Source organism: Lonchura striata, chromosome Z (assembly GCF_046129695.1).
Source record: "Lonchura striata isolate bLonStr1 chromosome Z, bLonStr1.mat, whole genome shotgun sequence".
NCBI lineage: Eukaryota > Metazoa > Chordata > Aves > Passeriformes > Estrildidae > Lonchura > Lonchura striata.
Window position 1 is genome coordinate 39,714,242 of NC_134642.1, and position 21,755 is coordinate 39,735,996.

A 21,755-nucleotide genomic window follows, 5' to 3' on the forward strand; every position below is an offset into this window, starting at 1 on the left:
GCTTGGGGGTTTGTGGGGGCAGCTGGAGATGACTGTGGGGATGGGATTGGCAGAACAGGAGGAGGGATGAGCTACTGAGGACCATGGCAGTGCTGGTGAGTTCAGGGGTTTGCTGCCTCTGTCTCTGGGCCTTGGTGTGGGCTATGCCCATGGGGAGCCAGCCTGGAGTGGAAGTGTGCTGGGCAGCCTGGGCAGGAGCCCCAGTCATTGTACAAGGACTGGTGAACCTGCATCTGCCACTTTCCTTCCCCCCGAGTTCACTCTCCAGCCCTCTCTCTCCTATACAGAATGTTCTGTCTGGCCAGGTGACAGATTAAGAATTTTTTAAATTAAGTCAAATTGTACCCCACTGGCAGTAGCAGCCCCCAGAGGGTGAGTATCTCAGCTTTAGCTTTCACATCAGCAAGAGGGTGGAGTGAAACACACACTGGACATAAACTTGCCCTACACCAATGCACCCCAGGTTCATGGAGGTGTCAGGGCTGTGTGCAGCAGCATTACCCATCCCTCATCCCCTGCTGTAGGGCTGAAGTGTGAATCTGCTGCTTGACAAATTTGTAAAGACTCTACAATAACAGAGCCAGTGGTGTGATGAGCTATCCCTGTGCAAGCAGCTGCACAGCCCCTGACCTTCCCCACAGCAGACATCACAGGGGTGGCACATATGGGATTGGACCCTTGTGGGGTCCTGGAAGAGGTGAGCAAGGGTTTTAGCCAGGAGAGCTGCCCAGGGAACCCAGGCAGAGCCACACAGCAGCTCTGCTAGACTCTGCTTTTCTGGGCTGCTGGTGCTGCTCGGAGCTCCCTCTCCTTTTAATTAAACCTGCAACTGCATTTTTCATCTCAAGGACAGGCCATGCATCTGACCACACTGCCCAGGAGGAAGCTCGGCCAAGCAGCACTGGAGAGGATCCAGGCATTCTCTGCCAACCCAGCTTGTCCCTGGGGGCCCATAGGCTGCCTGCTGAGAGCTGGGAATCCCCATTTTCACTTCATCTCCCAGTCCCAGGGTGGGCAGAAACCCATTCCCCTGCCCAGGAGGCTGGCACAGTGTGGGGCACAGCTCAGTGCATTGCAAGTGCAGAACACAGTACTGCAGGACAGAAAGGTTTTTTGCTCACTGCTCTAGGCACCAAGCATGGAGAAGCAGGTCTCTCCTGTGGGACAACCAGACCAGGGGGTGTGTGTGTCTCTCCCACCAAGCCTGTCTGGGAGCATGCTGGGACACACCATGGGAAACTCCAGTTCTCCTCAGTCACCTCTCCAATGTTGCAAGGTCAGGAGCAGCAGTGTGTCTATCCCTATGGGTCTAGTGAGCTTTTCTGTCACGGTTCCCCATAGCCTCCAGCCCCTGCCCCATGAGGATGCACTTAGGGTGAAGGCTGGACTCTCCCACCTTCCCCTCCTGCTCAGAGAGTTGGGGTCTCTGTGACTCCCACCCTCCCAGTGTAAACAGCTTTCCCAATGTTCCATCCCTGCCTCTGCCAGGCACAGCAACCACATAACCATGGCAACAGTATCCCTATAACAGCCAGGTACATCTGACATCCCCATGGCAACCAACTCCCGGAACAGCCGATGAAGAGCTTTGCTTCCTTAGTGCTGGAGAGGGATGGGGGGATTCGAGCCATATCAGATCAGGCAGTGGCAGGGACCTGGGGACAGATACAGCTGAGTAGAGTTTTTGACTTTTGTGTGTGGCAGCATAAGTCTCTACAGCCTCTGTCCTGACAGGTAGGATGCAATGGACACAGGGGATGCATAAGAAGGTGGCAGCCCCAGGAACACTATCATCCTGATTGCTGCATACCAGCTCCATCCTGCCTGCTGGGCTGTCAGTGCCATTGGTCCAGTGCTCCCTGCTCCAATACAAGTTTCTTGGAAATTCTTGGAAATATGCTTCCCAAACACTGGTACTGTGCTTCCTGCCACAACCTCCTCCCACCTCGATCCTCACTAAAGAGGTGCTCCGCCTGTTGCCCTCACTCTGCTCTCCTCGGGGGCTGCTGGACCCTCCCACCGCTGCCCGCTCAATGACTGCTGTCTGAACTCATCAACCAGCAGCCCTGACGCAGTCTGTCGTTGCAGATGGCAATTGCATGCCATGCAACTTTAATGTGTCAGGCCTGAATTATTGAGCCCTGCAGCAGACTGCGTGCACGCAGGCAGGACTCGGCATCCCTCCTCCTCTCCCTGCCCATGTGCGCCGACCAGGAAGCAGCGAGTGGGGGCTGGTGAGAGGTCCAAGGTTTTTGGGGTGTCTCTGGGTGTACAAGGGTGCTGTGCCCCTTGCTGATCACCGTGTCTGGGAGGTATGGGAAGAAGGGTGGCTGCTGGTGTCACCAGATTGGTCACCTGGAGATTGACGAGTCCCCAGGCAGGTGTGTAGGGAGGGATGTGTAACCTTGTTGTGCTCGCCTCAGTATTTTCTCTCCGTATCTTCATGAAACCCCAGGTCTAGAGGCACAGATCCCCTACAGCTGCCTTGTGAGTCCTCAGCCCTCCTGCTTACTGTACTGCCAGACCCCACGGAGGCAAAGCCTTTCCACCCCAGTCAGTGTAAATCCCATGGTGGATACAGACCTTGCTCCCTGGCCGGACGTGGCTGTCACTGTGCTGCTCTGGGGATAATGAAAGGCTCAGAGAATGCCCTGGCTGCTCTCTTATTTTTGCAGCTTGCCTGAAGCACCCTGCAGCCACTCGATGATTTTCTCATCAGAGTAGCAAGGCTTGACTGCCCTCCCCACACAGACGCATCCATCACCCACAGCTCTTACCACTGTGCAGCTCACAGGCACTGGACCTGCCTGCCTCTCAGCCCTGCAGGCAGTGCCTGTGCCGTGGGCAGCCTGAGGGAGCAGCTCTGTGCATGCAAAAGGACCCTGTTTTCCCTGGGGGACCCATGCACAGCCTGCTTGCTCACCCCTTTTCTCCCCCATGCCCCAGCTCCAGGTCTCATCCTCCCTGCTGCCATCTCCAGCCTTCAGGGGATGGGATCAGGGACCCCTCAAAGCTTCAGCCCCAGTCTGCTGCATGCTGGGTAAGGACAAGGTGGGATCCAGGCACTCACAAGTGAGAGATACAGCTACAGATGGAGAAAGCCCAGCTCCAGTGCCATGGGGCGACTCTCCAGGGCCCTGTTCCTGGGAAACATCCTGCCACTGGTACCTGTCCCATAGAACTGAGACAGAGCTGAGCATGACAAAGTCAGCCCAGAGCAGGGACAAGGGTTGTCAAATGGAACCCAGGGGACTGAGAGCCAGCATTGTCCCAGCAGCACATCATGTCACAACACCTAAAGAAGTGAGGAAACACAAAGGTGGCAAGGGCATGCCCAGTTTGGCATGAGAGTAGGGGGCCAGGGGCCATGAAATTGAGGGACAAAAGGCTTGGCTATACCCACAGGTACCAGAGCATTACAGGGGGAATGTGTCAAGAGACAAACAGCAGCTGCCATGGTCACATGGATGGAAGGGAGCAGCAGACAGAAAAGGGGGACACTGAGACGTGGGAAATCAGGAAAATGTGCTGGTGATGCAAAGAATCATGATTTTCAGCTCCTGTTAATTGAGTTTCTTGGGGAGGTTGATGGGGAAACCTGCAGGGGTGCTGGATTCAGGACTTTATCCCTGGCAATTTAAAAGAGGGTTGTTGAAGACCTGCTCTGTCGAGTGGAAAAACCACTTGAGTTGTGCTTAACTTCATCAAGAGAACTGCATAGAAATCAAGGAGCTTGCTAAGAGAAATTAATAGAGCAGCCAGGGGGGCAGATTGCCTGCAGACAGTATGAGAACTGCTCAGATCCACATGCTGGAGACTTCCAGTAAATGAACACGTCCTTTAACAAGATTTGCAAGGCCAGCATGGCCAAGGAGTGGAGTGAGTAAATGGGTGGGAAAGGTCATTCCTCAAGGAAGGGAGCTGTGCCAAAATGAAGAGCACATGAAAGGGGGGGAAGGTTGCATGAAAAACCAGAGCATAACAACCCCAAAGAGCCTTTGAGGAAGATCTTGGCAACAGTTTAAAATTGCAAATAATTTTGCGGTGCTAAATTTGCTAAATTGTTGCCATAGCAATGAGAGTTTGGGGATGTCCAGGGGCGCATTAGAGTGCTGCAGCTTAGATTTACCCCTTTGGATGAATCTTGGGGTAGGACCTGTGAGTCCTGCAAGCTCTTTCTGTTAGGACAAGGAGGCCAAATGCTTCTATCCCCAAAGCAGACATCTACAGCCAACAGAAGGGGGATGCTGAAGGAGCAGCCTTGGCACATCCTTGCTGGTGAGCAGAGGAAGGGCTGGGATTACAAGGACAAAGTCTACAAGTACAAAATGCAGCTGCATTTGCTTTCAACTGGTAGGAAATTAAAGCAGTTGCTCTTGTGAGAAGTCAGCCTTGCACCAACAGAAACCAAGCTGTTAGACCAAATGCAATCCTGGATAAATTTATCTTGAGAAGCAAGCCTGCAGAGGAAGATAAAATCATCTTAGCAGAGGCTGATAACACTGTCCATAGGACGAAAAGCTGCTGTTCCCTTTATGGCTTGTAGATTAAAGTTTTCCCTTAAAAATCATTTCCCCCCACTTAAACACTACCACTAAAATTTCCCTTGAGTCCCAAGTGCTGAGCAATATGTTGTAATGTATGAACAGAGCTCTCAATGTAGCCTGCATTAAAGAAATAATATTAAAGCTTCCTGTTGGACTGAGAGAGGTGCCTAGAATGAAAGGAATATTACAGATTATTCTTACTTTACATAAATATGCTTCATCACCTCCACAGCTAAAACACAAGGCTCTGCATTTTGAAGAGGAATGTTTTGGCTAAAACTACATGGGCTTGGAACAAGTGCAATCCAGAGGCTCCTGGCTCAGCAGGAAGGGAGGTAAGTCCCTGAGGGCTCTGTGTGCCAAGTCCTCCTGAGAAGCTTTGCCCCAGGGCTTGCCTGCAGTCAGCAAATCTCCTCCTGCCAGCACAACTACAAATCCCAGATGAGCCCATGAGGATTGTTGTTCTAATTAACTAATGAAGTCGTCTCCTGTTGTGAAGATGGATAATCTGAGCTGGAGGCTTACTCCCTGTTGTGGGGGAAGTCCTGGAGCAACACCCACTTCCTCACAAGGGACCTCATAAATGTTGGTACACTCAAGGCTGTACTTGCTGCAGGGAGGTGCCAAGTGCTCCCAGGCACAGCATCTCCCTGAAGGCACCCTGCCTTCAACCTACCTTCAAAAATCCTTCTGACCCCCATCCTCTGTCCCGCACATCCAAAGGCAGCTTGGCTGCTCTCATCCCTGAGTTTTCACTTTGGTCTCATAGTTTTTATGCAAATCACAGGAGAAAAATTAACGTTTGAGGAGGGTGAAGTCTGTGTAGGATCTCCCTGAGCTGCAGCCATGCACAGCACAGGAGGATCCACTTCAAAGGGAGGAGCCACTTCATTAAAAAGAGAACTAGGGCTTTTGATATCAAGATAAACATCCTGATACACATCAAAGCAGCTTCCTCTCCTTGTCCTTAGACACCCTCTCCTGCTTAAATTCTGGATTTTAGAATTATACCTCCGCCTAATCCATGCTGCGCTGTACCCCATCTGGATGGTTGTTTGGTGGGGAGATTCTGAACACTGTTTTGTGGTGTGTGAGACCTTCAGGTCATGTCCATGAGCCAAAATACTCTGTCATTGCCTTCTATTCCATATATGAAGAACCAAGAGCTGCTAGAGAAAGTGATTCTATTTCCATTCAAAAACATCATGTTTTTAAAAGAAAGTGCAATAGAGAAGGGATCAAAGGCCAGCTGGGTTGCCTGAGAGCCCAGTGGCATCCAACCCTCTGGACACCCTCCCTGAGTGGCTGCAGGCCCATTCTTGGCAGCAGGTTGGGCATCCATTAGCCTGGGAGAGAGGACTGAGTTGTGGACACTGACCACTGGCACAGGGAGAGGCGTGAGGACGCAGGTGCAGTGTGTGCACAGGGTGCTGGTGGGAGTCACACCTACAATGCTAAACCTCTCCTCCAATATTTGGAGTTTATGAGAAGGATTTCATAAGGCTCAAGAGCCATGTTGTGTTCCTAATACCAACACCTCATGCTTTTGCTGTGGCGAGGGGCTTTTGTCAGGATGGCCATTTGGAGCTGGGCTGCAGGGTGAGCTGTGGCCAGGAGTTTTGTGTACCCCTCACCAGGTCACCCCAGGCCTTGGGGCACTCTTTGGGACATGAAGGAGAAGTGGCTGATGCAGTGGGGAAGACACAGGACTGAACATTCAACTATTAGCAGCCAACTACAGACACAGCCAAAGCTGCTCTCAGGGCAGTCATTTGAGTCACAGTAGTTGTATTGCAGGTTTGTGAGATGGGACCAGGCTCAACTGGACACAGAGCATCACCTCCAGGTTACAGTGCTGGCTGGGAGTGAGGTACAGGGGCAAAGATCTTGCTGCCACTGGCAGAGCGCAACTTTATTATTTCAATTCTTCTAGACATTAAACATAGGTTCCGGGCATGGGGCAGGCCATGCAGAAGGAAGAGGATCAGGAGAGTGGTACAGCTTTGACTTATTCCAGAATGGGTTAAAAACAAGGAAAAATCCTCCCCCCAATTGTCCACTACCCCAGGGATCCGTTCTACCTGCCCTGGCAGTTGGCTGCTTTGTTTCAGCTGCCCTGTTGCAAGCTGTTGTGTGTGGCAGAGGCCGAAGGAGTTGTATGCCCAGTCTGCCCAGAGCAACATCCTCAAGGCCCCACAGCCACTGCTGAGACTTGCTGGTGCTTTCACTTGCATCCGTAGCCTGGAGAAGATCGTGCGTGCCCCAGAAGGCCGCCCTTTTTTTCCTGTGTTCTCCTGGCCGTCACTCCAGCCCTGCAAGTGCAGACCCATCCCATGTGTCTGGAGGGAGAGGGTCTCACCAGGAAGGGCTTGTGACCCGCAGGAAAGGCGACGGCTGTGTCTCCCTCAGACCCTCGCACACCTGCATCCCTTGTGCCAGCCCGTTAACGCTCGCTGGAACGGCCACCTGCATCCCAGGACTCGGGGTTCGCTGGGAAGAAACTGCGGTACCGCCCTGTCCCACCGCCCCTCTGGCACCGCCCTGGGTCCCAGCTGGAGTAGTCCAGTCCCAGCAGGGGTCACGGGAAGCCTGGAGCATGGGATGCTTTGCGAGCAGAGGCTGGAGCACAGGGTCAGCCCCCGGCACGGGGGCCGCCATGCGGGGCGGCGGTGCCCCCGCCCCTGAGGGCCGCGCTCCGGGCCCTCCCAGGAGCCGGGGCTGCCCCGCCCGTCACGGCATGGAGCCACGCCCCTTCTGTCCCGACCCCCCCCACGATTGGGCGGCGTGCCCGGGAGACCCGCCCATCCTCTCATTCCCGAGTTTCTATTGGTCGCGGAACTGTCACTCCAGGTAGACCACGCCCCGCACGGGCAGGCGGGGAGCTGCGCCGCGGAGACCGCGGTCCCTGCAGCGGCGCGCGTCTCCTGTGCGCCGCTGTGCAGCCCCGGCACCCTCCGGGGCCCCTCACTGCACTTCACTGCAACCCCCTGCGCCACTCGCTGCACCCCCTGCACCTTACTGTACCCCCCACTGCCCCCCTCACTGTGACCCCTGCGCCCCTCACGGTAACCCCTGCACCCCTCACAGCGACCCCTGCACCTCTCACTGCACCCACCTCACACCATCCCGTTGAAACACCCGGTTCCCACATTGCTATGACCCACTTGTACCTCTGGTGCTATCCCATGCACTCTTGACCTGCAGCCCCCAGGACACCCCATGCTCAGTCCTTGCTGCAACACCACCCTCCTCAGCAGCCAGCCCCCTCCTGGACCCCCATCTCAGAGCACCCCTCACTCCTTTTCACCTCCTGAATGGGGAGGGGACAGCCCACCCCACTGCCCCAGTACCCCAGAGCTGATGTATTGGTACTATGGTGTCCCAGGGCTGGAAGGAGTAGGTGTAGACTCAAGTGAGGAGCATGGCAGAATGGTAGGGAGCAAGGCAGAGTGTTGGGGAATGTGGTGGTGGGATGATGGGAGCACGACAAGGCAATCAGTGGAATGATGGTGAACACATCAAGATCCGTGTGAAGCGTGGACAACCACAGCCCAGCCATTGCAACTTGTGCAATCAACAGGGCTCAGGAAAAGATACCCCACCTTTCTCTTTGCCCGCCCTGATAGGTCCCAGGAAGAGAAATCCGTGGCAGAGATGTTTGCAGGCAGTGGCCCCATCGCTGTGAAGCCTGGGGCTAGAGCTGCTGGCCAGCAGCCAGGCGGTTTCTGCTCGTGCTTGGGAGCACAGAGGATGTTTTGTACACAGCGGTGGGAGCATCATGCCCACCAGGGCTGGCCCTGCTTCCAGCAGCCCCCACACACCCCAGCTCCCTGCCCACTGCATCACAAGGCCTGTGTGCCTCTGTGGCATACCTTTCTCTCCCACCCAGGGTGCACAGCTGGTATGGGATGAGGGAGAGTGCCAGGGGGTCAGGGGCCTTTCCAGCACTACCTGTCCATGTTTCTCCCCTGCTAGATGTCTTGGTGGTGACATTGTTGCTCACTGCTGCTGTGATACCTGCTGCCCCCCCGCCACTTTGCTGTTGGACCCTGTGACTGTGCCCCTGGTCCCTCTTCACAGCTTGGCCATGTGTGGGGTGCTCCAGTCAGCTGGTGTGTGGACCTGGAAGATGTGGGGTGCCCAGACAAACTCTTGGAAGCTGGTGGGGCAGGCAACAGGCCAGGATGTGCAGTTGAAAAGGCAGGAGTTCAGGGACATCTAGTTGGGGAGCTACAGGGACATGTACTGCAACCTCACACTGAAGGTCATGTATGGTATCCAGGCAGCGGATTCATCATCCACACATCCTCAAGACAAGATGACAACTGCTTCAACACGGACTGCTTGCCCATCTTCCTGGCTGGGCTTGATCTGGTATGGATTGGCCTCTACACCGTCTTCCTGCTCTTCAGACCACCTGCCACACTTCCAGCACACAGCATCTGGCATGGCAGGACCACTTTCATGATGTCTACACGATGTACGTTTCCACTCCTTGGATGTGGCAGAGATTCTGGAGGCAGACAGCACATTGCCCCATCCCCACGGAGGATGTGGTGGGGTCCAGGCAAGTCAGAGGTCTCTTCTTTAGGCACATGCCATGGTATTTCTGCAGCTACTGTTACCTGATGATGATCCATGTACTGAAGCAGGAGGATCTCTCATGGAGCACAAGGGCCTCACCAGAAGTGTGGCAAGCTCACAGTACTGGGTGTGAAAGTCCCAGATTGTTCCCTGGAAGATCCCTGCCAAGGACCTGGACACTGAGGGACTGTGGCTGCTGCACACACTGCAGCATCATCCACCTCAGCCTCTTCCTTTGGAGAAAGATGCAGCCTGGGCTTCCTGACCTCCACTCCTGGCAGCGGCCCTGCTCTGCTCCACAGCCCAGCATCTCCCAGGAAGGTGTGATGACCACCACAGGGTAGGAAAAGTACATCTGTCCCTTGCTGTGTGGGTTGGGACTTTCTCTAAGTCTGTAAACAGCTGAGTTCCCCTCATGCTCATCTCGAAAGTGAGAAGGGGAACATTCCCCAGAGAGGGGGAAAGAATTGGTCAGTTGCCATCACTGGTAGAAAAGCTATTTTTAATTTCATCAAAATGTCTCTCTAGTATAAACTTTCAAAATATCTGGAACCTCTGACATAAAGATTTGTGCTAAGCTCTGTACCAAATCCTGGGGCCAGTGATGGTGGCACTCAGGGTGGGATGCACCTGGCATCACAGGACAGCTGAGGCTCCTCTTTGTGGTCCAGGAAAGTGTGAGGAGCACCACAGGAGCAAGAGCCACCCTCAAAAAGGGGCATGTGGGGGACATAGTGGCCAATGGGGCCAGGATGTGGTCGGAGCAGGAGTTGGTGCAGGGTCTCGCCCACCTGCACAAGGCTGTGGGAGATATGGTGGAGGTGGGAGACTGTGTCACTGGCCAGACTCTCCAGTAGTGCCTGCTGCTGCCGTGATGTCTGCAGGATCTGCACCAGCAGTTGCTGCACATTCTGGAGCAAGCCTGCCATGCCTGACCCTGCAGTGAGAGAGGGGTCAGTGGCACCTCACCATGGCTCCAAGAGTACCCTGTGAGGCTGACAGGAAGCTGCAGGGAGCACCCACCATGCAGGCTTGTGTCTGATGAATCTTCACCTGCTGCTGGCAGTCCACTCATGGCTGATGTGTCGTGGGAGCCTGTGGCTGCAGCAGCCAATGGCAGCACTTGGTTTCTTCTTCCCATCCCCAGGGATGTCTCACCAGGAAAACCTGTTACAAAAGCTTGGCATGGAGCAAACAACAAGAATGATGGAGACACCCAAGCCCCAAATTTAGCCTGGCTACAACAGAGAGCCCTGGGAGGGCAATGCCTCTCGGAGCTCATGATCCCAGGATGGATGGACAGGATGAAGCTGTGCCCTGGAGCACGAGGACTCACACAAAGCTGCAGACACTTTACTGGCCTTTCCCTCAGCTCCTTCCTGCTTCAGGTCAGTGTGACAGCCTGTGAGCTGCAGCCAACTCTTGCCCCAGGGCACACAGGCATGGTAGCCAGGGCATGGTACTCACCCACAAGGGAGCGGGGAGAGAAGCAGCAACCAGCATCTGCAACGAGAACCATATCAGACCCTGCTTGTGGGGCCAAGGGGGTTTACTGGGCTGAGCAGGGCAAGGAAAGCCTTACGTGGCATGGCAGTGGGTGTAAGTGGCACTCCAGCAATGTGTTCCTCACCAGCTGCTGGGAGAAAGCAGAGAGGAGAGATATGCCTTCTGAAGGGACCTGCTGGTGAATCACCACCAGCCTGGGGTCTGCCCAGCTTACCCCAGCCAGCCCCTCAGCCTGACATGCCCTAGCCACAGCTCCAGAGCGCCCTGCAGGGCCCCAAAGCACTTCAGAGCTAGGTACAAAAGCAGGACTCACTCACCCACCACTGCAATGCTCTGGGCTGGAAGGCAGCAGCGGCAGAGCAGCACGCAGCAACGCTACACAGCAGACTAAGACTGGAAGAGAAGGAGAATCCCACATCCACTTGAAACTGCAGGGGGAATTTGGGGAGACAGAAGGTAGTTACCCAGTGTGGGAAGATGGCCGGGGCGCCCATGCAAACCAGACTCAGGGATGTATCCTGCATCACCTCAGTGCCAAATCCCCAGGAGTGTGAGCAGTGAGGGGTGTGCAGGTTACACACATGGCTGGGCTAAAGGGCAGGGGAGCTGCAGGCAACTCTGGCCCTCACACACAGCCCAAACTCATCTGAAGCTTTATGGTGTTACTGGGCAAGTGAGGAGCTGGAAACTGCTGAAGGGAAGGGAGTCACATGCCCTGCAATGCTACCAGCCACAATATCCCTGCGCTGTATCAGGGCCACTGCCCCTTCCAGACCTCTCGCCTCATGATCTGCCATAGCGCAGCCAGCAGCCTTGCCATTCCCTCAGGCTGGGACACCTTCCTGGCCTATCCCAGCCGTCACCATCGCCACATGCTCTGGGGCTGGTTTGGAGCCAAAGCCAGCAGAGACAAGTCCAAACACACCCATCGTTGACCATCCCTGCTGAGGGACATGTGATGGATCCCCTGATCCTCTTAGCCTCCCACTCCTATCACGCTGGCATGGGCTTGGGCTGGAGCCGTGGCCATGCAGCTCAGTGCAGCAGGGCAGCTCAGTACTTACAACTCTCTGGCTCGTCCTTTGCACGCTGCAGCACGGGTGAAAGCAGTGTGCTGGAGGTGTCCCCGCCAACGTTGTGCTCTGCAGAAGGAGGTGAAGGGGTGCAGAAAAGAGCTTCAGTAACTGAGGGAAGAGGGGTGTCCGCCTCCTCGCAGCCAGGACAAGCCCGACTCCAGCTGCCTGCGCCCACGAGTACCTGGTGTCTCTGGTGAGGATGGAGGGCGTGTGGCAAGGCCTGACCTGCGCCTTCTGGAGGACAGGTTCACCATGCCTAGGGGAAGAGAAAGACCATCAGCAGATCCTGGGTGTCCACGCAGCACCGGTGTTCCTCTAGCACCCCACGTCCAGCCACCCTGCTAAGCCCACAAGCCCGTCCCCGGCACCCACCTGGCAGCCTCCGATCACCAAACACGGGCCGCCCGGCCGCCTTCCAGATAGCCTTCATGGCTCGGTAGTGTGGCGGCAGCCGGGGCGAGTGCTGTCCTGTCCTCCGGCACGTCTCCCGCTCCGAGTGGAAAGCCTGCTTGAGCGCCTTCCACTTGGAGCGGCACTGGGCTACGGTGCGCTCGTAGCCGGCCTCCGACAGACCCCAGGAGATCTCCCGCCAGAGCGTCTCGTTGGGACGCGACGTGGAGGCCATGAGCAGCGCGGCCTCCCCCGTGCCCTCCACCCGCGACAGGAGGCTCCTGACCTCCGCCTGCGTCCAGGCTTGCCCGCGGGGCATGCTGCCGGCCCGAGGAGGGGGTGCTCGGGATCGCTCGGGCCCGGGCCGGCGGCGGGGCTTGGCCGTGCGCTCCCGAGGCGCACCGGGAGGATGCCCCGCCGGGGCCGGTACCGGGAGGCGCTCCGGGAGCAGCGCCGGGAGCTGCACGGGAACCGCCGGGAGCCGGCCCGGTGGCTGCCCCGGGATCCGCGCCGAGCAGCGCCGCGCCGCCGGGCGCACCGGGCGCCGCGCCGGGAGCTGCCGAGAGGCGCCGGGAGCTGCATCGAGCGAGCATGTGCAGCCTCGGGAGGAGCCGCTGGGAAACGTAGTCCTGGACGAGACCGCCTCCCGCAGCGAGAGCCGCCAGCTCGGAGCGGGGTCATTGTCTGCCTGCAGGCTCCCAGGGGTTCGGGGGCACTCTGCCGCTCCCTGTTACGAGGGCATGGCAGGGATGGCCATCACGGCAGCCCTGGAGGCTGGTAAGGAGCACCCTAATCCCCCATTTTCCAGAGCTGAGATGCAGCTGTAGCCCTATGCAAAAAAAAAAAAAAAAAAAAAAAAAAAAAAAAAAAAAAAAAAAGGGAGCTTGTAAGCAAACACCCTGTGGCTTTGCTCCATGGAGAGAGGAGCAAGGGAATGTGCCCTGTGCCCCAAAGATACCCAGTCTTTCATTGCAGTCCCTAGGGCAGATCAGACTGTGAGAGCTACACTTGTTCAACCTGGAGAAGAGAAGGTTCTGGGGAGACCTTAAGCAGCTTTCCAGTACCAGAAGGACTAAAGAGGGATGGAGAGGGACTTTTTGCAAGGGTGTGTAGTGATAAAAGAAGGAGGAATGGCTTCAAACTGTCAGAGGGCAGGTTTAGCTTTGATATTCATCACAGAATCACAGACTTTCCCGAGCTGGAAGGGACCCACTGGGATTGTCAAAGTTCAGCTCCTTGCACAGGACGCCCCCAACAATCCCCTTGTGTGCCTGAGAACGTTGTCCAAATACTTCCTAAGCTCTGTCAGGCTTGGTGCTGTGATCACTTCTCTGGGGAGCCCATTCCAGTGCCCAACCACCCTCTGGGCGAGAAACCTTTCCCTAATATTTAACCTAAACCTTTCGAGACACCTGCCACTGGTCACCAGAGAGAAGAGATCAGTGTCTGCCTCTCTGCTTCCTCTTGCAGACTGTGATGAGGTCTCCCCACAATCTCCTCTTCTCCAGGCTTGAGCAAACAAAGTGACCTCAGCTGCTCCCCATATGACTTTTCCTGTGTTAGGAAGAAAAATTATTGTGAAGGTGGTGAGGCACTGGCACAGGTTGTCCAGGAAAGCTGTTGATGCCCCATCCCTGGAAGTGTTCAAAGTCATGTTGGATGGGGCTCTGAAGAGCGTGATCTAGTGGAGGGTGTCCCTGTCCTTGGCAAGGGGAACGAGATGACCTTTAAGGTCCTTTACAACTTCATGATGTAGCTGCCTAGCCCAGCCCCGGCTGCATGTTTGAGCCAGCAGCCATTCCCACTGCTTGCTGTCCCAAAGCCAGGACTGTGTGGTTCCCTCTTGCTGGGATGCCGGGATGCTGGCCTCAACAGGGCTGCCCCTCGCCCCTAGTGGCTGGCAGTCCCACAAGCCCCCTGCGTTTTGTGCCAGGTGGTGCCTCTGGGGACCCCACCAGGAAGTGACACTTTCCATTTTGCATCACAGTCGTCTGAGAAGCTGGGCTGGAAAAGGGCTGTCGCTGCCCCTGAGGGCTGCAGAGCCGGAGACCAAGGAAGGGATGGAAGAGGGTGTCATGTATGCTGACCTGCGCTTTCCCCCCACACCAGGTAATGGCCCCCCAACTCTCTCAGTGGGTTCTCTAACCTCCTGCAACCCCTTGCTTCCCCAGAAATGTCCTCCCAGTCCTGCTCCCTCCTTTTTATCCTCTCTCAAACAGCTCCTCTCCAGCCCTGTTGCAGACTGCCTGCTCTCAGGGTGGGGGCAGGAGGGGTTCAAAGGCAGGGAATGTCCACTGCATTCCCATGCCACAACAAAGACACTTCTACTCTCCTCTCCCCACCAAGCATTTCATGCAGGGAGATAACTTCAAGAACAATCAATCTGCTGCAAACAGGCTCTCCCTTACTGCCTCCTAACATCCCACCTGGGATTCACAGACAATTCCTGGCTCAAGGTTCCCCACTGCTCCCTCCAAACTACCCCCTCCTCCCCCCACAACCCCCATCTATATTAACTCCTTTTCTCAGCTCTTCAGCAGCGAGCACGCCTGCCCTGGTGCTGGGCAGCCTTCAGCCTGGGTCTCCTCTCCCTGATGCTCCTGCTGGCACAGATCATCCTTGTCAGCCTGAGTTTGCACTGTAAGTACCAGCCATCCAGTGCCCAGATCTCTGCAGAGGGGGTCATGGGGTCAGGGCTGGCATCACAGCACTTGTGCACTGACAGCCTGAGCTGCAGATTCCCCATGAAGCTGGGTGCTTCTTCTTGGGGCTGTGGCCATCATGGGTTCTGGAGAAAACAGGAAAACTGATGAAGCAAGACACCACCTACGTAACTGGAAAAGGAAGCTGGGGCGACAGTGTGGGCTTGGGGAAAGCCACTCCATCAGATGGCAGTGAAAGAAAGGCAGGAGGGAAGGCGCTGATACTGATACTGAAAGAGAGCAGCACTTTCCCCGAAAGCCTGCTGCGTGAAGGGCTCCCAAGCACAGCAAAATCTGCAAGGACCTTGGCAGGCTCACCCACAGCCATGAGGCTGTCCACTGGGTGCTGCTGGGAGCAGGAGCCCAGAGTTGCTGGGACACACCTGTGCTCTTCTGCTGTAGATTTAGTGCAACAGCAAACAAGCTGCACAGATGGTCCCTGGAGAACAGAGGAGAGCCCCAGCTATGGGAAACAGACACTGGAAGGTAAGAGAGCCTGGTGTGCTCCTGGGTAAGGTTTGGAGAGGGTCTTCCTGCTTCTTTCAAGCAGCAGGATTTGTCAGTACTTAAGGATGTTTCCCTGAACTCTATCCCTACACATTCCTTCACCTTTACTGCCTGTCCCCTGGCTTGTGGTGTGGGGAGCTGCTCTAGCACTGCTGAATAGGCTGAACTGCTGGGACCCCTTTAGAAGAGATGACCCCAGACAGCTCACTGTTACCTGGGCACACCACCAGCACCAGGCTCCTGGATGCCACCAGCATTCCTGTGCCAGATGACACCAGCTTCTGATGCAGCTAAAACCATATCTGAGTTCCCAGCACTTCGGAAATTGTCTTTGTATCATGTCCCCAAACCTGCAGCTCCCTGCCCTGTTCAATGCCAGCATGCTCCTGTAACTAGCACCTCTTCCCAGGGCTCTGGGACTGGAAAGTTGTAGCTGGGCTTGCAAATGAGGGCAAATGCAGAGTGGTCTCTGTGGGGCAGGCATACGAGCACGATGGGTTGGGTGGTGCCCTGACTGACCCCTATCACTCTCTTGTCCCTTGGGCTGGGGGATGGTGGCAGCCCCTGCCGGATGCCCCATCCCACCCGCTGTGTTTCTGGTGTGCAGGGCGATGCCAGTTTTGCCCAGTTGGCTGGCTCTGGGATGCGGGGCAGTGCTACTACTTTTCCTCTGCCAAAAAGAACTGGGAGCAGAGCAGAGAGGACTGCTGCTCCAGAGGGGCCCAGCTGGTCACCATCCAAGCCAACACCACCCTGGTAAGTACACCCAGCCTGGCCTGTCCAACTCCCTGTGAGCATTGGGCTGTCCTGGTGGCCACCTCATGGTCCCTCAGCAGTCACCCACGCACAGCATTGTCTCAGCTTCCCGGCCCATGTGCCCAAAGCCTTGCAAAGCCTCCAGGCAGGGAGCTGGCAATGCTGTGCCCATACAGCACAGCCCCATCACTAATCATGTGGCTGGGCTGGATGTCCCTCCAGGGGGCTCATGTGGGTCCTCTCCTGTGCTAGGCTTTCCTGGTACGCACAGCTAATATGGATGCCTTTCATGTGGGGCTGAAGCAGGATGGCTTCAGGTCTGAGTGGAAGTGGCTGGATGGCACCACACTGGAAGGGTGAGGCTGTCAGCTTGTTCCCAGCTAGGTGTGCTGAAGGTCTATCATCAGGGCTTGGGGTGGTGATGGGGACAGGCATGCAGGGATGTGATCCATATTTTGGCCACCTCTTTTCTTCACAGGACTGCGTTGGGGCATTTTCAGGAAGGGGCATTTTTAGCAGGGTGCACCTGACCCTGGTGCCCACGCTCTGCCTGGGTGAGGGGCTGCAGGGGATCCTGCAAAAGCAGGCTCCCAGTTTGGTCAGTGCTGAGCCCTGCTAGGATTTATCTCGGGGTACGTCATGAGGGATGGGGCTGGGGGCATCAGGGCATATGGCCTAATTGGGAGGAGGCTGGCAAGAGACTGTGCTTCATGGGGAGGGCAAATTTTGCCCCCACAGCATCCCTGTGCAGTGTCTGGTCCCTGGCTGCAGGAGCTGCTGATGGGACAGCCTCAGTTCTCCCTGTCCATCCCATCTCAGCCCACTCTCTCCCTTGCAGGATCTTCCTCATCCAGCGCTACACCCGCTCTTTCCAGGCTTGTGGCAGGGTGTCAGGCTTGGGACTTTTAGGTGGTGCATGCACAGAAGCCCTCAGATGGGTCTGCAAGCAGAGTGCAGCCACTGTGCAGTGGCTCCAGTCCTCGCCTCCTGCCTTCCTCTGGGGAAACACCACCTACAGCTGTGTGAGGCCCTGATGGCCATGGTGACCCCCAGCCTGTGCCACCACCCTGTTCCCAGCCTGACCCCAGAGCATGGGCATTCCCAGGCTCCACTGCCTCCTGGCCCAGGCCTCTTTACCCTCCAGAACTCTGCACTTTGCCAATAAATTCTGCCAATAACTCCAGCTGGCTTTGGGGTGTGGGGGTGATAAGATGGAGGTGCATCCTTCAGCTCTCAGACTCGGCTGCATCACTCTGAAGTGGGAAATTGCATCCTGTGGCCAGGAGCCAGCATCGAGCCAGCAGGAATCCAAGCATGCCCATGGCACCAAGGCAGCATTCAGCAGCAGCTCCTGTGCATGAAAAAAAGCTGCCCATGAAAGCTCTGGGCTTTCTGATCGTGGTGGTTGTCTGTGGCTTTTGCTTCTTGTGACATGCTGCTGAGAGGTGACCCTTTGCTTCTGCATTCCCATGGAGGACTTGCTGGGCAGCAGCTTGTTTGCTGATGCCTGCTCAGTCTGAGGAGGTTCCAGCAAACACCCTCACTTTGTTTTGAGGCTGAGTGATGTGTGAGAGCCTAAAAGTCCTGCTAGACCTGGATTTGGAGTTGTTTGGTCCCAGAGGCTGTTCTGGTTTCGGTATAGACCACTGGGTTGTTCCAGCAGCCTGCTGCTCTGGCACAGACCTCCCTGGGACTTCCTCCCAGCACATGCAAAAGACCAAGCCCCCACAGCCAGTGCATACTGTCAGCCTGAGCAGGACTGGGAGGTGGAAGGTGATCCATGGGGAAGGCTAGCCCTGCTATGGCCTGTACCCATGGGCTTGGGATCTTCACAACCTGGGGACCTGAACGCAGAGGATGCTGAGCAGGAGGGAGCTCATTCACCCTCCCACTGCTTAAAATGAGAGCATATGCAGGGGAAAAAAAAAAAGGCCAAACACTTTTTGCAAATAAAGCAACTACTTCTGCTTTTCTGCATATGAAGATGTGTCTCCACACAGTATGGTCTTAGCCACAACTCTGCCACCTGACCACAATGGAAAAGGACAGGACTGGGTTCCTGCACTGCTGCTGTGCTGCCTGCATGGCCCAGAGTGGGGCCAACACTGACCTGCAGTTTGCTGAGGCCCCTGCTCGCTGCCCCCATGTGTCCTGCAGACCCCAGTGAGGATGACATTCACTACAAGGACCTGCTGCTGGGGCTGGTGCTGACAGTGGCCAGCCTGGGTGAGAACCCAGCTCCATTCACTGCCACAGGGATGCCCCAGCACGGGGTGAACATAGGTGATGGCAGAGGTACCATGGGGGTTGACCATGGGCACTCATCGTGTCGCAGGGTTTCCATGGAAGAATGTCAGATGTCTCATTCCACAAAGCCATTTATTCACAGCACAGTAACACAGAAACAGCTTGAGATGGTTCCTCTGAGGAGGGATGCCTAACAAAGGAGCACCTGGGCTTTTATTCCCTCAGTGTCTGCTTGTGCTCAAGCCTTGCCCCTCCTGCTCTCTTCCCTTGTCCTCTGACTGTGTCCATCCACTTTGCTTTCATCACCTCTCTCCTTCATTATCCAAAAGGTCAGCAACTCCTAGCTCCTGCTGTGTCTCTCAGTGCCCATATATCTGTCTGGCACCACTCATCTTCTTGCCCTTTGCTATCCCAAAGGGTGGCAGTTCAAAGCCCCTTGCCTTCGGCTCCCACCCCGAGCTCAATCTGCTTTTCCATCTGCATCTCTAGCTGCACTGTGCAGGCCCAGCTGCCTGGAGCAGAGGTATTCCTCAACAAAGGGATGTCTGCACGAACCTTCCAGCTCACCTCTGCTGCCTTTCACTGGGGGTGGTTTGGTGAAGGTAGGTAAGATAGTTTTCCTGGCTGCCCTTGCCTCTGCTACTATTTGCAGCTAGCTCCTGTCTTGCCCTTTCTTATGCCTCCATCACCTGTCTGGAGCTGAACTTTGTTGTCCTGCCTTGATACCAGGAAGAAGATGTAGCGCACCTCCTGTGCCAGGCAGGATTTATCAAGGATTTATTATTTGTCAGACCTGCCTGCTGTTGTGGGAACAGTGGGCTGTGGATAAGGGGAGAGCAATGGAGGAACCTTTGAGGTCTGGGTCATGGTTTTCCACTGGCAAAGTGGGGATATATGAGGTCAGGAGAAGAGTGTGGTTGGAAAATCTGAATGGTGTGAGGCCTGCTGTGGGTGTCAGTAACACCCTTGTTCCCCTGGCAATCGCTGAAGGGTTGATGCTGGGGTTTGTGCTTGGAGCCTTCATCAGTGCACTGGATGAAGGGCAGGGGGGCCTCAAGCTGCTGTGGGGCACCAAGCCAGTATATACATTACAGGACTGGGGTACAGAGAGGGTAGGACTGGAGTACAGAGAGGTCTGGAGAAATGTATTGATGGGAGTCTGGAGTGGGTAAAAGTGCAAATCCTGCAGCTGGGAAGAAAGGAGAAGCCACACATCAAGCTGGGCAAGTAAGCAGCCATGCTGAACCAGCCTAGGGAAACCATGGACCGGAGGCTGGATGGGGTCTGCACTGTGTCCTTGTGGTGGCAACTGCGACACTGTGGGCAGTGGGGGCTGGAGCTCAGGGCTTTAGGAGCAGAGAGGATGTCTGGACTCTCCAGGAAAGCCACACACGGCAAGTCTTTGTTTTCATGATAGCTGAGACTGTCAGGGACCTGCAGTCCAGTTGCAGCCTTGCCATGCCATTGGGCTGACTCCACCAGTCTCCTTCTATGGAAGCTCTTCTTGGAGCTGCCCTCTTAGTCTGAAGCCATTTCCCCTTGTGTTTTTGCTACAAGCCCTTGTGTAAAGTCTCTCTCCAGATTTTCTGTAGCCCCTTTTCGTACTGGAAGGCCACAGTAAGTTTTCCCTGAAGTCTTCTCTTCTCCAGGCTGAAAAATCAAAATTCTCCTCACAGCAGAGGTGCTCCATCCTTCTGCTCATCTTGATGGCCTCCTCAGGGCTTGCTCCAGCAGGTCCCTGTCCCTCCCGTGCTTGGAGCCCAGGACTGGATGCAGTGCTCCAGGTGGGTCTCAGCAGAGCAGAGCAGAGGGGCAGAATCCCCTCCCTCCCCTGCTGCCCACGGGGCTCTGGATGCAGCCCAGGACACGTTTGGCTCTCTGGGCTGTGAGTGCCATGGCCGGGCCATGTGCAGCCTCTCACCCACAGCACCCCCAAGCCCTTCTGGGCAGGGCTGCTCTGGGTCTGTTCATGCCCAGCCTGCGCTGGTGCCAGGGGTTGTTCCAGCCCTTTGCCATGATGCTCCCAAGGGCCACTCCTCAAGTTTCTCCAGGTCCCACTGGATGGCATCCTGTCTTCATGTGTGTCAAACCACTCCAGCATGATGTAACTTGCAAACTTGCAGGTTGAGGGTGCAGTTGATCCCACTGTTCACATTGTTGACAGAAGTACTAAATAAGACTGGTCCCAAGGTGGATCCCTGAGGGCCAACATTATCACCAGTGTTCCCATGAGGACACTGAGCCATTGACCATTCTCTTCTGGATGCAGCTGTCCAACATTGCCCACTGAACAGTTCACCCATTGACTCCATTTATCTCAAGTTCAGAGGAGGACTGTGTTGAAGGCTTTACAGAAGTCCAGACAGAAGACACGCATAGCCCTCTCCTTGTTCACTGATGCAATCACTCCATTGTAGAAGGCCACTGGGTTGGTTGGGCAGGACTTGTGGTGAAGGGTGCTGGCTGTCTCAGGTCCACCTTAGCTAAATGGTTGCCATCACATTCCTCTCTCTGCAGAAACACTGACTGAGACAGGGAGGGTCAGAGCTGTTTCTGGACTCCCCCCACACCCCAACTGGGTCCTGGACTGAAGTGTCTTATCACCCTCCTTTGGCAGATAAGGTCCCACCACATTCTTAGGTATCTTTCCTCCTTGGTGGGAGGGGTCTCCCCTTTTCCTTATGTTCCCAAGTCTCCCTAGTGGTTCTTCCTCTCTCCCACTGTCTTATCAGTGCACCTTCATTTTTTCAGGACCACCCTCATTTGCAGTTCCACTGCACTCCCTTTCTTTCCGTGGTCTCAGGATTTCCACATTCACCTCCCAGGGTTTTAGGGCTCTTCATTGCCCTCATTTTCCTCCCATGGTTTCAGAGTTTCCTCATTCATCCACCATGTTCTCAAAACTCCCCAGCACTCCCCCACTTCTTATATGGTCTCTGGGCTTCCCAGCATTTTCTCATGCTGATGGCCTTACTGTCAGCACCCTTTCCAGGTAGGACCCAGCACAAAGCCCTGGGCAGGTGATGAAGACAGAAGAAACGTCAGGAAAAGAGCTGTGAATGCTGAGAGAAGGGACAGGCTGTAAATCCACAGGTCTCCCCAAAATGGACAGTTTGAGAACATCAGTGTGTCAACCCTCAGCTCCAAAAATACGCAAATGGCAGATCCTGTACCCCAGCAGCCTTGGGGTAACAAAGAAGGTGAGAGCTGGGCTCGGCGCTGGAGACCTGGGTCAGAGCTGCATTAGCCAGAGCACACAGGGACATGCAGTGGTACAGTACAAAGCAGTATAATGTGTGTTTGCATAAGTGTGGGAGAGTGGAATAAGGTCTATTTTCCACAATCCTTGCTTTAAAATAGAGACACTTTCTCCCAGCAGTTTTGCAACGCAATTGAGGCAAAGTGTTCACTGGAGAGAGGAACTCAGGGTGCACACCCAG

The 21,755-nt window shown here is 55.4% G+C and overlaps 2 protein-coding genes across 3 annotated transcripts; one reads left to right on the forward strand and one right to left on the reverse strand.

Moving 5' to 3' along the window:
- Positions 1-9,616: 9,616 nt before the first annotated feature.
- LOC110484159 (uncharacterized) lies at positions 9,617-12,478 on the reverse strand. 2 transcript variants are annotated; one of them, XM_077790251.1, is made up of 7 exons: positions 12,086-12,478; positions 11,895-11,969; positions 11,702-11,779; positions 10,714-10,764; positions 10,599-10,634; positions 10,155-10,298; positions 9,617-10,068 (listed from the first exon to the last, which is right to left on the reverse strand). In XM_077790251.1, exons 1-7 carry the CDS (start codon positions 12,420-12,422, stop codon positions 9,746-9,748), a joined length of 1,044 nt encoding a protein of 347 aa, XP_077646377.1. In that variant the 5' UTR covers positions 12,423-12,478; the 3' UTR covers positions 9,617-9,745. The 2 variants fall into 2 exon arrangements, with proteins under 2 accessions (XP_077646377.1, XP_021410285.2); XM_021554610.3 differs by having other exon boundaries at positions 10,714-10,767.
- A 1,685-nt stretch (positions 12,479-14,163) lies between these two features.
- On the forward strand, positions 14,164-17,102 carry LOC144248306 (killer cell lectin-like receptor subfamily G member 1). The gene is made up of 6 exons (XM_077790352.1): positions 14,164-14,212; positions 14,633-14,743; positions 15,208-15,291; positions 15,920-16,068; positions 16,321-16,424; positions 16,907-17,102. The coding sequence occupies exons 1-6, from the start codon at positions 14,164-14,166 to the stop codon at positions 17,100-17,102; spliced, it is 693 nt and encodes a 230-aa protein (XP_077646478.1).
- Positions 17,103-21,755: the final 4,653 nt, after the last annotated feature.

Excerpts from the sequence above, each read along its gene's own strand:
- LOC110484159 (XM_021554610.3), bottom strand. The coding sequence starts at position 12,422 with ATGCCCCGCGGGCAAGCCTGGACGCAGGCGGAGGTCAGGAGCCTCCTG. Across the intron at positions 11,780-11,894 it reads ATCCTCACCAGAGACACCAG|AGCACAACGTTGGCGGGGAC; the intron begins GTACTCGTGGGC and ends CTCCTTCTGCAG. Across the intron at positions 10,299-10,598 it reads CTCTCCCCGCTCCCTTGTGG|GTTTTCCTGGTGAGACATCC; the intron begins GTGAGTACCATG and ends CTTTTGTAACAG.
- LOC144248306 (XM_077790352.1), top strand. The coding sequence starts at position 14,164 with ATGGAAGAGGGTGTCATGTATGCTGACCTGCGCTTTCCCCCCACACCA. Across the intron at positions 15,292-15,919 it reads TGGGAAACAGACACTGGAAG|GGCGATGCCAGTTTTGCCCA; the intron begins GTAAGAGAGCCT and ends TCTGGTGTGCAG. Across the intron at positions 16,069-16,320 it reads TCCAAGCCAACACCACCCTG|GCTTTCCTGGTACGCACAGC; the intron begins GTAAGTACACCC and ends CTCCTGTGCTAG.